We start from the raw sequence: 12,740 nt of genomic DNA, 5'->3' as shown, positions 1-12,740 counted from the left end.
AAGAATAAGAAAGAGCAATCTCATGTAAATACCATGGAATAAGGTTTTAACCTATTCATGGGGATTCCGTAAATATTCCATTAAAAAAAAAAAAAATTTGAAAAAGGAACAAAAAAAAAGCGACAAAAAAAACCTTGGCAACCTTCTTCGCTGTCTTCTATATTCCATTGATTGTTCACAAAATTTTCACAAAATTTTCACATTATTTCTACCATGATTCATGTCTATGCTTCATGTGGTGTTTGGGAATTGGTTGTATCTTCAAGTTGGAGTTTTAATGTTGATAAAAAGAAAGGGAGAAGGTTACTTGCTTTGGGTGAAATAATCGTCCAAATCAGAGTGAAATTGAGTGAGTTAGGGTTAATGAACTTGGGTGAGAATTTGATTTTGTCTCCCTTTATTCGTGAATGGGAAATTATGGGTTTCATCCCATAGAAATCGAGTTTAAAGAGTTGAAATCATGCTTGGTCGGTTCAAATCAAGTGGGAATGAATCCGGATATAATCATACAAAACCAAAAAAATCGATTTGGGATTCTTTCCTCGGCACGGGATTGATCGATCTATTCTTACAGATCGGTCGATCTGTGTAAATCGACCTTCGCCGATCGAGTGAAATGGACCAGGTCGATCAGTATATATTTCGCGTTTTTTTTGTTCTGAATAATGATCGGGATCGATCGATCCACTATAACTTGTAAAGTGGGATCGATCGATCCCACTTGTCGAACTCAATATATATCTTTTTAAAAAATTACAATTTTAAGGGCATTACTGCCATTTTGGAAAAAATTAGTGTAATAGAACATAAAGTAGTATAAATTAGTCTAAATGGACATAGTTACCATTTTTTTGTTCTAAAAAAACAGATTTCCCAATTTTTTTTAAGATGTTTAGATCAGCAACAACGAGTTGGAATCCAATCAACGTCCATCTAATCCCAGCCTGTTTACTTCAGACCTTGATTAATTATTTCGCTTTCTAACGTTTTTTTATTTTATTTTTGGAACGATTTAATTTTCTCATTAACAATCACGAGTCTACCAAATCCAGTGATTTTAATAGACGGTTCATTATTCTATATTTACATTTTATAAAACTACAATATCATTTGTCGGCAAGTTTCATTTTATTTAGCTGTACTCTTTACATCAGCAAGAGAAAAAAATATAAACTTGTCAAAGGTGTGGTGAAAGTGTGGGACTGAGGAAATATATTGAACTTACCTGTATATTTTTCTTTAAAATAGAGAAATTATTTTTTCCCCTCAATTGATTTAAATTAAACACTCGGTGGAATACAACAAGAGCTGGCAGAATATTCCCTGAAACAACAGTCCACAGAAAGGACACTAAAAGCCATACGAAGGCACCAAAGACTACACTAAAACATAATTTAAGACAAAAGCAAATTCCTACAACTAGATCTTGCTACAATCTTTTAACAAAACCATAGATAGCATAGTCAAGGCCTAAAACAACCAGAGTTCTAGCAAGAGATCACATTCAACCAAGTGGACAAGCGGCGAGGACTTAACGGAACCGAAAATCACCTTAACCTTTTGTCCACGGTGAAAAGCCAGAACCACGCCGAATAGCACCCCACACACACTGACCCTGAAACATGGGTCCAAGAACCGAAACACATGGGACCAACCCTCCTACGAAACCGCAACTTCCTCCGATTGAACCAAAACCTCAACCTCATTATACTCCTTCAAACATTCAAGAAGAGGCCAACAAGGAATGAGGAAATCAACGAACCAACCGGGACATGACGAAATCTTATTATAAGCTGCAGCGAGGACTATATCACGACTGGAAATGGAGAGGTGACACCAACCAACTTCTTCACAACAAAGATGCTAAACCTGTTCTGCTCAAAATCTCGCTAAAACACCACCGCCGTACCAATTCCAATGTAAAAAAAAAGACTAGAGCGAGCAATCTTTAAGCCAACCAAGGATTCAGAGAATACATCCTCTCCGTTGAGTGGATAAGTAGGCAAAGCAAAGGAGACGAGCCAAGATGGAGAGGAGCATCTAACACAGTAACTTCCAAACAAAGTATGGAAAGAAACGAAGGTCCAAGAGTCAGCAAAGAAGTCCGTTCAACAACGGACAAAAACTATCAAAGCACCTCTGAACCTTTGAGACCCAACGATTCAACACCACCACACGAAAGAGATGTTTTTCACACGCTTCCACTCGTCTCCAGGCCAAAGAACTAATCAACCCCGGAACAAGGAGGATCTAAAACGCAGGAGAGAGTAAGTGACATATAAGCTAAGCCTAAAACAAAACACAAATCACCAAATCGAAATTATTCTCATATAGAGCCCCTCCCTTTCGACTCCTTGCAGCATCTCGCTGCTACTCCAGCGACTTGACTGACAGTGTCTCACTGTTGTAGATCCACAAGAGAATCCATGGAAATCCAGAGTAGCTCGCATCTCGACGTTGTGGGAAGAAGAAGAAAATCAGAGGAGAGTAACAGAGAAACATACAACATAATAACAAGAAGAGGAGGAGGAGAAGAGGGCTCTCACGGCAACGAATCACCGGATTCCGCCCCTCCTCCGAGCTTGAGTTGATGGCGGCTTACTAGAGTTTTGTTATTCCCTTTCTCTTTTCTCTCTCGATGATTCTTTTTTAAATAGAGAAATTATAAAATTCAAAATTTTAATATGTTATTTTCTAAACAAAAATATTTCTATTATAAATATACAAAATATTATTTACAAGATATGAGTCCGTTGCGTTGCAACGGGTTTTTGTTTGATGTTTTAATTTAATAAAAACCATAAAATAATAAATCATTTTATTATAGTATTATGATTGTTTTTTGCATATGTTATTTGCGATTTATTTTATAATTTAAACATTTTCACACATAAGTTCAAGTTAATATTTGTATTTTATAATCATGGTGCATAGATGAGTTGTTATAAACTTTATTCTAAGGATTATAGAAAATACTATACATAAACATTTAAACTGAACACAATCCGAAATAAGAAATGAAAAGTAAAAACGAAATGAAAGTTAAACACACCAATCAAATCAATGACAACATTATACATATTCTTATGTATTAATTTAATATTTTATTAAATAAGTCTTTAAAATTTTATTTTATAAATCTCCTATTTATTTACAATAAAAAAATAAAAAACTTATTAAATACTCTTTTAAAATTTTGTTTAAGATTTTAGAAAAGGTAAATTACTATCATATAACCTATTACAATCATCTTCTCTTTAGAATTTCATACAAAAATATTACTATCAAATAATTATTTTTAGTTATTAATAAAAAATTTTAAAATTGCTATTTTTAAAATTTGTATCAATACTAATTTTACACTTCTTTTGTTAATTAAATAATTTTTAGTATCATGTTCATCATCAAACACTCTCTTAAAAATAATATCAAGTAAAGTTTTACAATTCTTTTTTGGTTAGGACTTAAAAATATTATACAAATTTTTTTTTGTTCAGGATTTTTTTTATAAAAAGGGAAAACAACTATCTAATATTCTTTTACAGTTTTGTAGGATTTTAGAAAAGGAAACAGATATTACATAATCTTTTACTATTATATTTTGTCTAGGATTTAAAAAACATATTTCTATCAAATAACTATTTCCAGTTAATATTAACTATTTTTAAAAGTTGCAATTTTCAAAACTCATTTTTTTTAATATCATTAATATTTTTACAATTTTTCTTGTAAATTGAATAATTGTTACTATCATGTTTATTATTAAATTTTTAAGTAAAAATTACTATTAAATAAAACTTTAAAATTCTCTCTAGTCACGATTTTTTAAAAAAATTCTTAATTGGTTAAGATTATAAAGAATTTTCTTTTAGAAATCTCTTTTATTTAAGATTTTAGGAAAAGAAGAAGTTATTTTCACATAGTGGAAGTTTTATTGACACATTCACAATCTAATTTTTTAATTGACACATATCACAATCATATTAGGTGAAATATTTGAAGTTAATTTTGGTTTATATTTTTTAACACAAAATTATTAAAAAAAGTAAAGTTAGTTAATTATAATAGAAATAAGATTACATTTACGTTTTTATTTTATTTAAACTTTTAAAAAGGAAATTAATTATTTTATTTCTTTTAGATTTTTATACAACTATTGTATTTTTAATAGAAAAATTCTGTTTAATTATTTATATATTTTGTCTTATACATATAAACACATATTTATCATATGCACACATATTCATGTACGACAATAACATCAAAATTAAAAGTTATGCTAGCATCATAAGATGTACTAAGGATAATAAAAAGTTGAGTTGTATCAAGAAATTAAAAGAAAATACTCTGGTAATACTTTTCATGTAAATACTATTATTTTTTGTAAAAATAATATGTGCAAGCTTAAACCTAAATATAGATGTGAAATATTTGTAGCTATTTTTTGTCATAATTGTTTAACATACAATTATCTATTAAAAAGAAAAGTTATTTACTTGTAAGAAAATAATAAGATTACTTTTACAATTTTCTTTTAATTATGCTCTTAAAAAAATAATATTAATTATTTTAAAGTTAGTTTTTCTTCATGTTAATAATTTATTGTACTTGTAGGATTTTACAATTCGTTTTTGTTTAATATTATTTTCTTAAAAGTTAATGTTTATCTTTTATAATTCTCTATCTTTAGTATCTTTTAAAACAAAAATTATAATGAAAAATAATAATAACAATAATAATAATAATAGTAATAATAATAATAATAATAATAATAATAATAATAATAATAATAATAATAATAATAATAAGACTCTTAAATAACATTTATAATTAATTTTTAAGAAAAATCATTTTTATTATTTTAGTGTATATATTTTTGATTGTGATATAGTTTAACTATATCACATTTTTAAATATATAACTAACATGTGTCACAATCATGTTAATTAACAGTTTTGAAAAACCAAGCTCAATATAATTTTTTATAATTATATTTTCATTAAAAGTTTAGAAAATAAAAATTAGATTAAATAAATTGTTTTCAAATCTATTTTTTAGGATTTTGAAAAAGAAAAATTTCTAAAAACATTACTACTAAATATTATTTAAAAATAATTTTTACTATTAAATAATTTTTAAAAGTAGTTTTTTTTAAAAAAAATCGTTTTATTATCTTATTATATATATTTTTAATCTTTTATATATTTAATCACATGTCACAATATTAGAAGGAAAATTATTATCAAATAATATTTTGCAATTATCTTTTGATCAGGATTTTAAAAAAGAAAAATTACTATTAAATAATATATATAATAATATTTTTGATAAAATTTGTTTTTGTTAATATATTATTATATATATTTTTAATTATGAGATAGATTAACACATGTCACAATCTTAAATATATAATTAATATGTGTCGCGATCATGTTAATTACCAACTTTGAAGAACCAAGTTTTATCAAATAATATTTTGCAATTATCTTTTGATTAGGATTTTAAAAAAGGAAAATTACTATTAAATAATATATATAATAAGATTTTTGATAAAATTCGTTTTTGTTTATATATTAGTATATATATTTTTAATTATGAGATAGATTAACACATGTCACAATCTTAAATATATAATTAACATGTGTCGCGATCATGTTAATTAGCAACTTTGAAGAACCAAGTTTTATATAAGAAGATATATATAACAAAAATAATATTCATTTGTTTTTATATTAATAAACAACATATATTTGAGAGACTTTTTTCTTTATTATATAGTTTGTACATTAAATAACAGAGCTTGTGTAACTAGGCATGGACGTTATGGAACTTCGTTAGTTTCAGTTTAGCTGATTCGGATTTTGAGATTTTGGTGTTATGCTTATAAGTTTCATTCGGGTTTTACTTAATATCGGGTTGGGTTCCTTCGGTTCATTCTGGATTCGGTTTGGATCAAATTGTAACCAATGTATGAAATCGTCCAAATCTAATTATTCACAAATATAATTAAAAATTGTTAAGTTATCTAAATTAACTAAAATTATTCAAAATTAAAAATTAAAAAAATTACAAAAATCTTTAGAATGTTATAAAATATCTAAATTATCTTAGTATATATAAAAATATTAGCATATTGAACTAATTTTGGATATTCTCATATCATAGTTTGGATTTCGGTTTAGCTGATAAGTCTCATTTAGATATTTTTGTATAGCAGTAGAGATTCGGTTTCAGTTTTTTTTAGTTTGGGTTTTGGCAGTTACTTCGGTTTGGGTAAAAAACTTAGGAGTAAGGGAATGAAACTAATTTTTTTCCCAAGAAACAAGCTCAGAATGGACCTGAATATACATACCCCGGCCCATAAAAGGCCCATCATACCTTCGCCACTTGGCGAGAAACAAAAACATAAGAGAAGCAAAGGCGTGGAACGTACAAAGCCTTTTCATAAAACTCATCATTCTCACCTTATCCTTGCCCTTCCTCCTCCGGCGAGTATCCAAAAATGGCGTCGACGGTGGGAGTTCCATCTCTCTACCAAGTCCCCCACCTCGAAACCTCAAAACCCAGTTCCAAGAAGAGGTCTTGTTTCTTACCTCTCTCTCTAGACAACCCTTTCTTCTCCTCTCCCATCTCTCTCCGAAGAACTCGTCTTATCCACTCCTCTTCCGCCGTCGCAACTCCCAACTCCGTTCTCAGCGAAGAAGCCTTCAAAAGCCTCGGCCTTTCCGACAAATTCGACAACGACCACTCAGAAGAAGACGATGGTGAAGAGCTTGCTATCTCGAAACTCGGCTTGCCTCAGCGTCTCGGCGAGTCTCTCGAGAAGCGTGGTATCACTCACCTCTTCCCGATTCAGGTTTTAAAGTCTTATCCTTTTCAATCTGAAAACTCTTAAAGTCTTGTCCTTTATCTGTATTGACATACTGTTTCTGTGTTGTGTCCGAAGAGGGCTGTGTTGGTTCCTGCGCTGCAAGGACGAGACATCATAGCTCGCGCTAAGACAGGAACTGGGAAGACATTAGCTTTCGGTATCCCTATCATCAAACGTCTCACTGAACAAGCTGGAGACTACTCTGCTTTCAGGTCTTTTTTTTTTAACCTTACATCCATTTTTGTTTACACAAATGTTCTAGTAACTAGGTTCTCTATGGAGGATTAGTGAGTAGATGAATTATTTGGGTCTTAGGTTAGAATGAATATTGATATATTTTATATTTATATTAGATATTTTAGTTTTTTTTTGTGTCTAATTACAAATTTATTGTGATGAGTTATAAAAATTAGATATACAAAAAAGAATATACAAATTTATGATCTGCATTAACAATTTAACATTATTGTTTGATTAAACAAATTTAGACCAATTTTAACCGATTTAAAATGTTTAAATCGATTTAGCCAATTATTTTCATATATAGTTACATTTATATTAGATATTTTAGTCTTTTGTGTCTAATTGTAAAATTATTTTGACGAATTATAAAAATTAGATTAAAAAAAATGTTAGACAAATTTATGGATTTACACTAACATTATTGCTTGATTAAGCTAATTTAGACCAATTTTAATTGATTTTAAACAAATTAAACTGATTTGTATCACATAAATTGGATATTAAAAAAATGACTTTGCTAGCTTGTGCGGATGCCTAGGTGCTGCCTAGACCGATTTTTAGAACATTGGTTTACATTGATGGTTTTCTAAATGTTTGCTTTTCTCTTTTATGAGTAGGAAGTCTGGTCGTCTTCCCAAGTTCCTTGTCCTTGCACCTACACGAGAACTAGCCAAGCAAGTGGAGAAGGAGATCAAGGAGTCTGCGCCTTATCTAAGCACCGTTTGTGTATACGGTGGTGTCTCCTACACCATCCAGCAGAGTGCTCTCACTCGTGGTGTTGACGTTGTTGTCGGAACTCCCGGAAGAATCATTGACTTGATAGAAGGAAGAAGCCTCAAGCTAGGCGAAGTTGAGTTCTTGGTGCTTGACGAAGCTGACCAGATGCTTGCCGTTGGGTTTGAGGAGGCTGTGGAGTCGATTCTAGAGAATCTACCGCAGAAGAGACAAAGCATGCTGTTCTCAGCAACTATGCCTGCTTGGGTGAAGAAGCTGGCTAGGAAGTATCTTGATAATCCATTGAATATTGATCTGGTTGGAGACCAAGATGAGAAGCTCGCTGAGGGGATCAAACTCTATGCAATCTCGGCCACGTCGACATCAAAGCGCACTATTCTTAGCGACCTTATAACAATATGACTCAGCTTATAGTTTGCTATTTCCTTAGACATGGTTGATGATTGCTTGGTGTCTTTTAGGCTTTCGGGTTCGGTTAGTTCGGCTAGTTCGGTTAATTCGGTTTGACATAAATCTTACCGAATTAACCTAAAATAAAATTTGGTTTGGTATTTGGTTTGTTCGGTTTTTGAAAATCCTAGTTTTTTATTTTGGTTAGATTTTAGTTCAAATTTGTTAAAATTTCGGATAAGTTCGGTTCAAAATTTGTTAGTTCGGATCAAATTTGATTAGTTCGGTACAAAATTTGGTTAGTTTGGTTCTGGATTTTGGTTTGGTTCGGTTTAAAATCCCATGCCCAGTGTCTTTAGTTATACTGATTTGTTCTATTTTTCAAAAACTTGAAGGTGTATGCAAAGGGTGGCAAGACGATTGTTTTCACACAAACAAAGAGAGATGCAGATGAGGTCTCTCTAGCGTTATCAAACAGTATAGCTTCCGAGGCACTTCATGGAGATATCTCTCAGCATCAAAGAGAGAGAACGCTCAACGGTTTTCGCCAAGGGAAGTTCACAGTTCTAGTTGCCACTGATGTTGCATCTCGTGGACTTGACATCCCCAACGTAGACCTAGTAAGTTTTTTCAAAGCTTTTTAGTTACATAGTAAGTAAGTCACTTTGTTCTGATGTTTTTCTTCCTCAGGTTATCCACTATGAACTTCCTAATGACCCAGAGACCTTTGTGCACCGTTCTGGACGTACCGGGCGTGCTGGAAAAGAAGGCTCTGCGATTCTCATGCACTCCAGCAGTCAGAAGAGAACGGTGAGGTCTCTTGAGCGTGATGTAGGCTGCAGATTTGAGTTTATTAGCCCACCAACAGTTGGAGACGTCTTGGAAGCATCTGCTGACCAAGTGGTGGCTACTTTAAACGGTGTTCATCCTGAGTCTATAAAGTTTTTCTCAGCAACTGCTCAGAAACTACATAAGGAGAAAGGAACTGATGCTTTAGCTGCAGCTCTGGCTCACCTGAGCGGTTTCTCTCAGCCACCTTCATCTAGATCTCTCCTCAGTCATGAACAGGTTTGATTCTCATTCATACTTTTTGAGTACTTATTGAGAGTCCTATAAACATTCAACATCCTCCGCAGGGATGGGTGACTTTGCAATTGGTACGAGATCCAACAAACTCTAGAGGCTTCTTGTCAGCGAGGTCTGTCACTGGTTTTCTTTCAGATGTTTACGGTCCAGCTGCTGATGAAGTTGGAAAAATCTTCTTGATTGCAGATGAGAGGGTTAGTATCATTGAAATGATCACTATATCAGCAGTTTTTTTCAAAATTGTAGTCTTATAGAAAATCTCTGATTCTTCTAATATATTATCAGGTGCAAGGAGCTGTTTTTGATCTACCAGAGGACATAGCGAAAGATCTACTAGAGAAAGAGATGCCAGAAGGAAACAGTATCTCCATGATAACAAAGGTATTCACTCTTTTGATACAAACATAACATATTCACAATAAGACCCTTTTTGACTAACAACACTTGACATCTTTTGGGTTTTGATTGTAGTTGCCTCCTCTGCAAGACGATGGACCGTCTAGTGATAACTATGGACGGTTCTCTAGCAGAGACAGGATGCCTAGAGGAGGAGGAGGAGGTTCTAGAGGGTCAAGATTTGGAGGTAGAGGAGGCTCTTCACGAGGGCATGATAGTTGGGGAGGTGATGATAACAGAAGAGGTAGAAGCAGTGGTGGAGGAAGCAGCTGGTCCCGTGGTGGTGGTTCTAGAGGAAGTTCTGATGATTGGTTGATTGGTGGTGGTAGTGACAGAAGATCATCAAGCAGCAGAGCTCCTTCCCGGGAGAGGTGAGTTTTCTTTAAAGCTTCAAACAAATCTAAGTTAAAATCTTCACACTTGCCCTCATCAACTGATTGATTGATGTATGTGAATTAGGAGTTTTGGAGGTGCTTGCTTCACTTGTGGAAGTTCAGGACACAGAGCTGCTGATTGTCCTGACAAGAGAGGGTTTTAAAGTGTTCTTAGTTAATGGCTTCTGCTCTAGAGAGAGAAGAGAGAGAGAGAGATGGAGGTCCTTCTCCTTTTTGGTGTTCTTGATATGAATCCTTTAGTTCTTGCTTCAACCGTTTGTTTCAGACGGTAGAGAGTGCAATCACTGAGGGTGTATACTTCAGACGAGGTCTAACTACAAGCATAGTGCATAAATTAAGCAAGGGAGAAAGGTTTTCCTCAATTGGCATTTTCAGAGATTGCTTCAGAAACATGGCAAAGCTGATGGATGTTTTATTTTTAGGTTATTATAATGATCAGATTCCATGTTTCTAATTTTGTATTTGTGATCACATTTGTATTTCTATGTCCTTATAATAGAAAATCAAGTTTGAATAGACTTGTCACACAAGTATCAGATACATAATCATAGTTTATCATAATTCTCCAATTTTTATTTTGATAAACACATATAGAAGATATCTTTACCAGTTAGCTGGATCAATATTAGAGGCAAAAATCATAGATAGAAGAAATAAGATCAAACGGTGGAGGAAGGTGATGATGGAGATGTTGTTGGTTTAGCAAGTCGTCGTGGGAGACCACATTTTGGCAAACATTCTTGGTAACAAGGCTTGTTCTGTTTGCCACATCTAATGGAACAGACTCTGAAGCAAAAGAATCTTGAATCTTCTGTTGGCTTGATATCATCACCATCATCAACATCAACATTCATTCCATTGCATGCTTGTAAAACAAATCCCATCATTATCAATGCCATGACCATATACACCTTTCCCGCCATTTTCCTCTTACAAGTTTTTTTCTGTTCAAAACAAAACTCTAGGACTTGTGTTTGCTGTATGAGATGTGTAGATTGGTGATAGAGAGGAAGGCGTTTATATAATGAGTTTTTGCCTCTATAGATAGTATATTTGTTGTTTCTGTTTGTGATTTTTGTTTGGCTTGACATGAATAGGATTTGCTAACCGTTGTTTGAATTGCATTCTTGTTATTTCATTTCTTGTTATGTCATTTTGTGACTTGGAAAAATATGAAAACATGCGATGTACAGTTTTCTAGTATTGATTCTTCTAATAAACAAGAGAGCATTGTTGTCTCATGGATTTTAATAAAATTCAAAATCGAAAAAAAATCTACTGTTATTTAATTAATGATTCTACAATGAGCAATAGCGGAACCAAACTTTTATATATCAATACTGAACATCAATTGGTTGAATTGACTAAGCCGCTCTTTCCAACACAATTTCATCATCTAATTGGCAAGATGGGACTCTCCAAAACTCTAAATGTCAGTGTTATTATTGTCTATATATTAAAACACAAGTCACTAGACCAATAACATTTTGCCACATAGATTCAAAAAAATTAAAAGAAAAAAACAAATTAAAAACAAAACCGAGAAAGCTAAATGTTTATCTCATAAAATAAAAAATATTTCTTCTTGCCACTTTGCCGACCGTTTTCTTTCCATACCACGATCACCAATTATCAACAATCTAAAAATAACTACCCAATTCTGTTACTTATATTTGTACAGAGGTTTTTCTTTATAATTGCATCTTGATACAGAAACACATCTTCTCTCTTTCTCTAATCACAAACCTGATTTTGAAATGCAAGACTTCTTTCCCCGAGAGATATTGTTATTCACTTATTGATCATATTTTTTATTTGTGTTTGCTTAATATCTTTGGATCTCACTCTGTTCTCTACTTCTATCATCGCCTTGAGTTATCAAACCTCACCCACTCACGTGCATGATTTTATTCAAAAACTCAAGGTTATAAATGTGCAAAAAAACACAAGGTCATCTTCTTTTCCAAAAAGAAAATGTGAGACAGAGAAGACAAAGTAGATATATCAAAAAATTTCTTTTGTCTCATATGTTACTCTTCAAAAATCTCATTATTTTTGTATGCTTAAATTTTGTTTATCGTATAACTAATAGATAATGATTGACTGATGCAAGATTCAAAAGATGTGAAAAGATCAGAAAATCTAACACTATCCAAAAAGACTATCAACAAAAATGAAATTACAGGTATAAATATCATATTTTACTAACTTTTTTATTGTAATAAAATATCATATTTGTAAATGATGTCTACATGGAAAAGATTTCTGAAAGGAACAATATTTTTTTTCTAAATATCATATTTTGTATTGTTTCTCTCAGATTGATGTTTTTTTTTTCTTTTTGTTCTCGCAAAGATAAAGTAAAACTCATGATGATAGCATCTAGAATATCATTCCTTTTGTGATTTCTTTTAAAATTTTACCTAAATAGCAAGTACATATTTCTTGGTTTATTTACTAAATAAAAATCATATAATAAATTGAGAAACTAGAATAAGATTTTATTTTTTTTCTTTTATATAAGAAAGATAATTGTTGTAAGAGAAACATAACAAAAGCTAACACAAACCTTGCAACCAAGTAAAATGAATTGAAATGTTAAATAAGATTTAGAAAAAAACTAT

General features: G+C 31.8%; 1 protein-coding gene across 1 annotated transcript; it reads left to right on the top strand.

Moving 5' to 3' along the window:
* The first annotated feature begins 6,429 nt into the window (after window positions 1-6,429).
* LOC106322567 (DEAD-box ATP-dependent RNA helicase 3, chloroplastic-like) lies at window positions 6,430-10,634 on the top strand. Its single transcript, XM_013760626.1, has 9 exons — window positions 6,430-6,856; window positions 6,947-7,083; window positions 7,732-8,239; window positions 8,629-8,859; window positions 8,930-9,307; window positions 9,376-9,519; window positions 9,611-9,706; window positions 9,797-10,092; window positions 10,181-10,634. Exons 1-9 carry the CDS (start codon window positions 6,503-6,505, stop codon window positions 10,257-10,259), a joined length of 2,223 nt encoding a protein of 740 aa, XP_013616080.1. The 5' UTR covers window positions 6,430-6,502; the 3' UTR covers window positions 10,260-10,634.
* Window positions 10,635-12,740: the final 2,106 nt, after the last annotated feature.

Source organism: Brassica oleracea, chromosome C2 (assembly GCF_000695525.1).
Source record: "Brassica oleracea var. oleracea cultivar TO1000 chromosome C2, BOL, whole genome shotgun sequence".
NCBI lineage: Eukaryota > Viridiplantae > Streptophyta > Magnoliopsida > Brassicales > Brassicaceae > Brassica > Brassica oleracea.
This window is presented reverse-complemented; position numbering and strand designations above follow the sequence as displayed.

Excerpts from the sequence above, each read along its gene's own strand:
- LOC106322567 (XM_013760626.1), top strand. The coding sequence starts at position 6,503 with ATGGCGTCGACGGTGGGAGTTCCATCTCTCTACCAAGTCCCCCACCTC. Across the intron at positions 9,707-9,796 it reads GTATCTCCATGATAACAAAG|TTGCCTCCTCTGCAAGACGA; the intron begins GTATTCACTCTT and ends TTTTGATTGTAG. Across the intron at positions 10,093-10,180 it reads AGAGCTCCTTCCCGGGAGAG|GAGTTTTGGAGGTGCTTGCT; the intron begins GTGAGTTTTCTT and ends TATGTGAATTAG.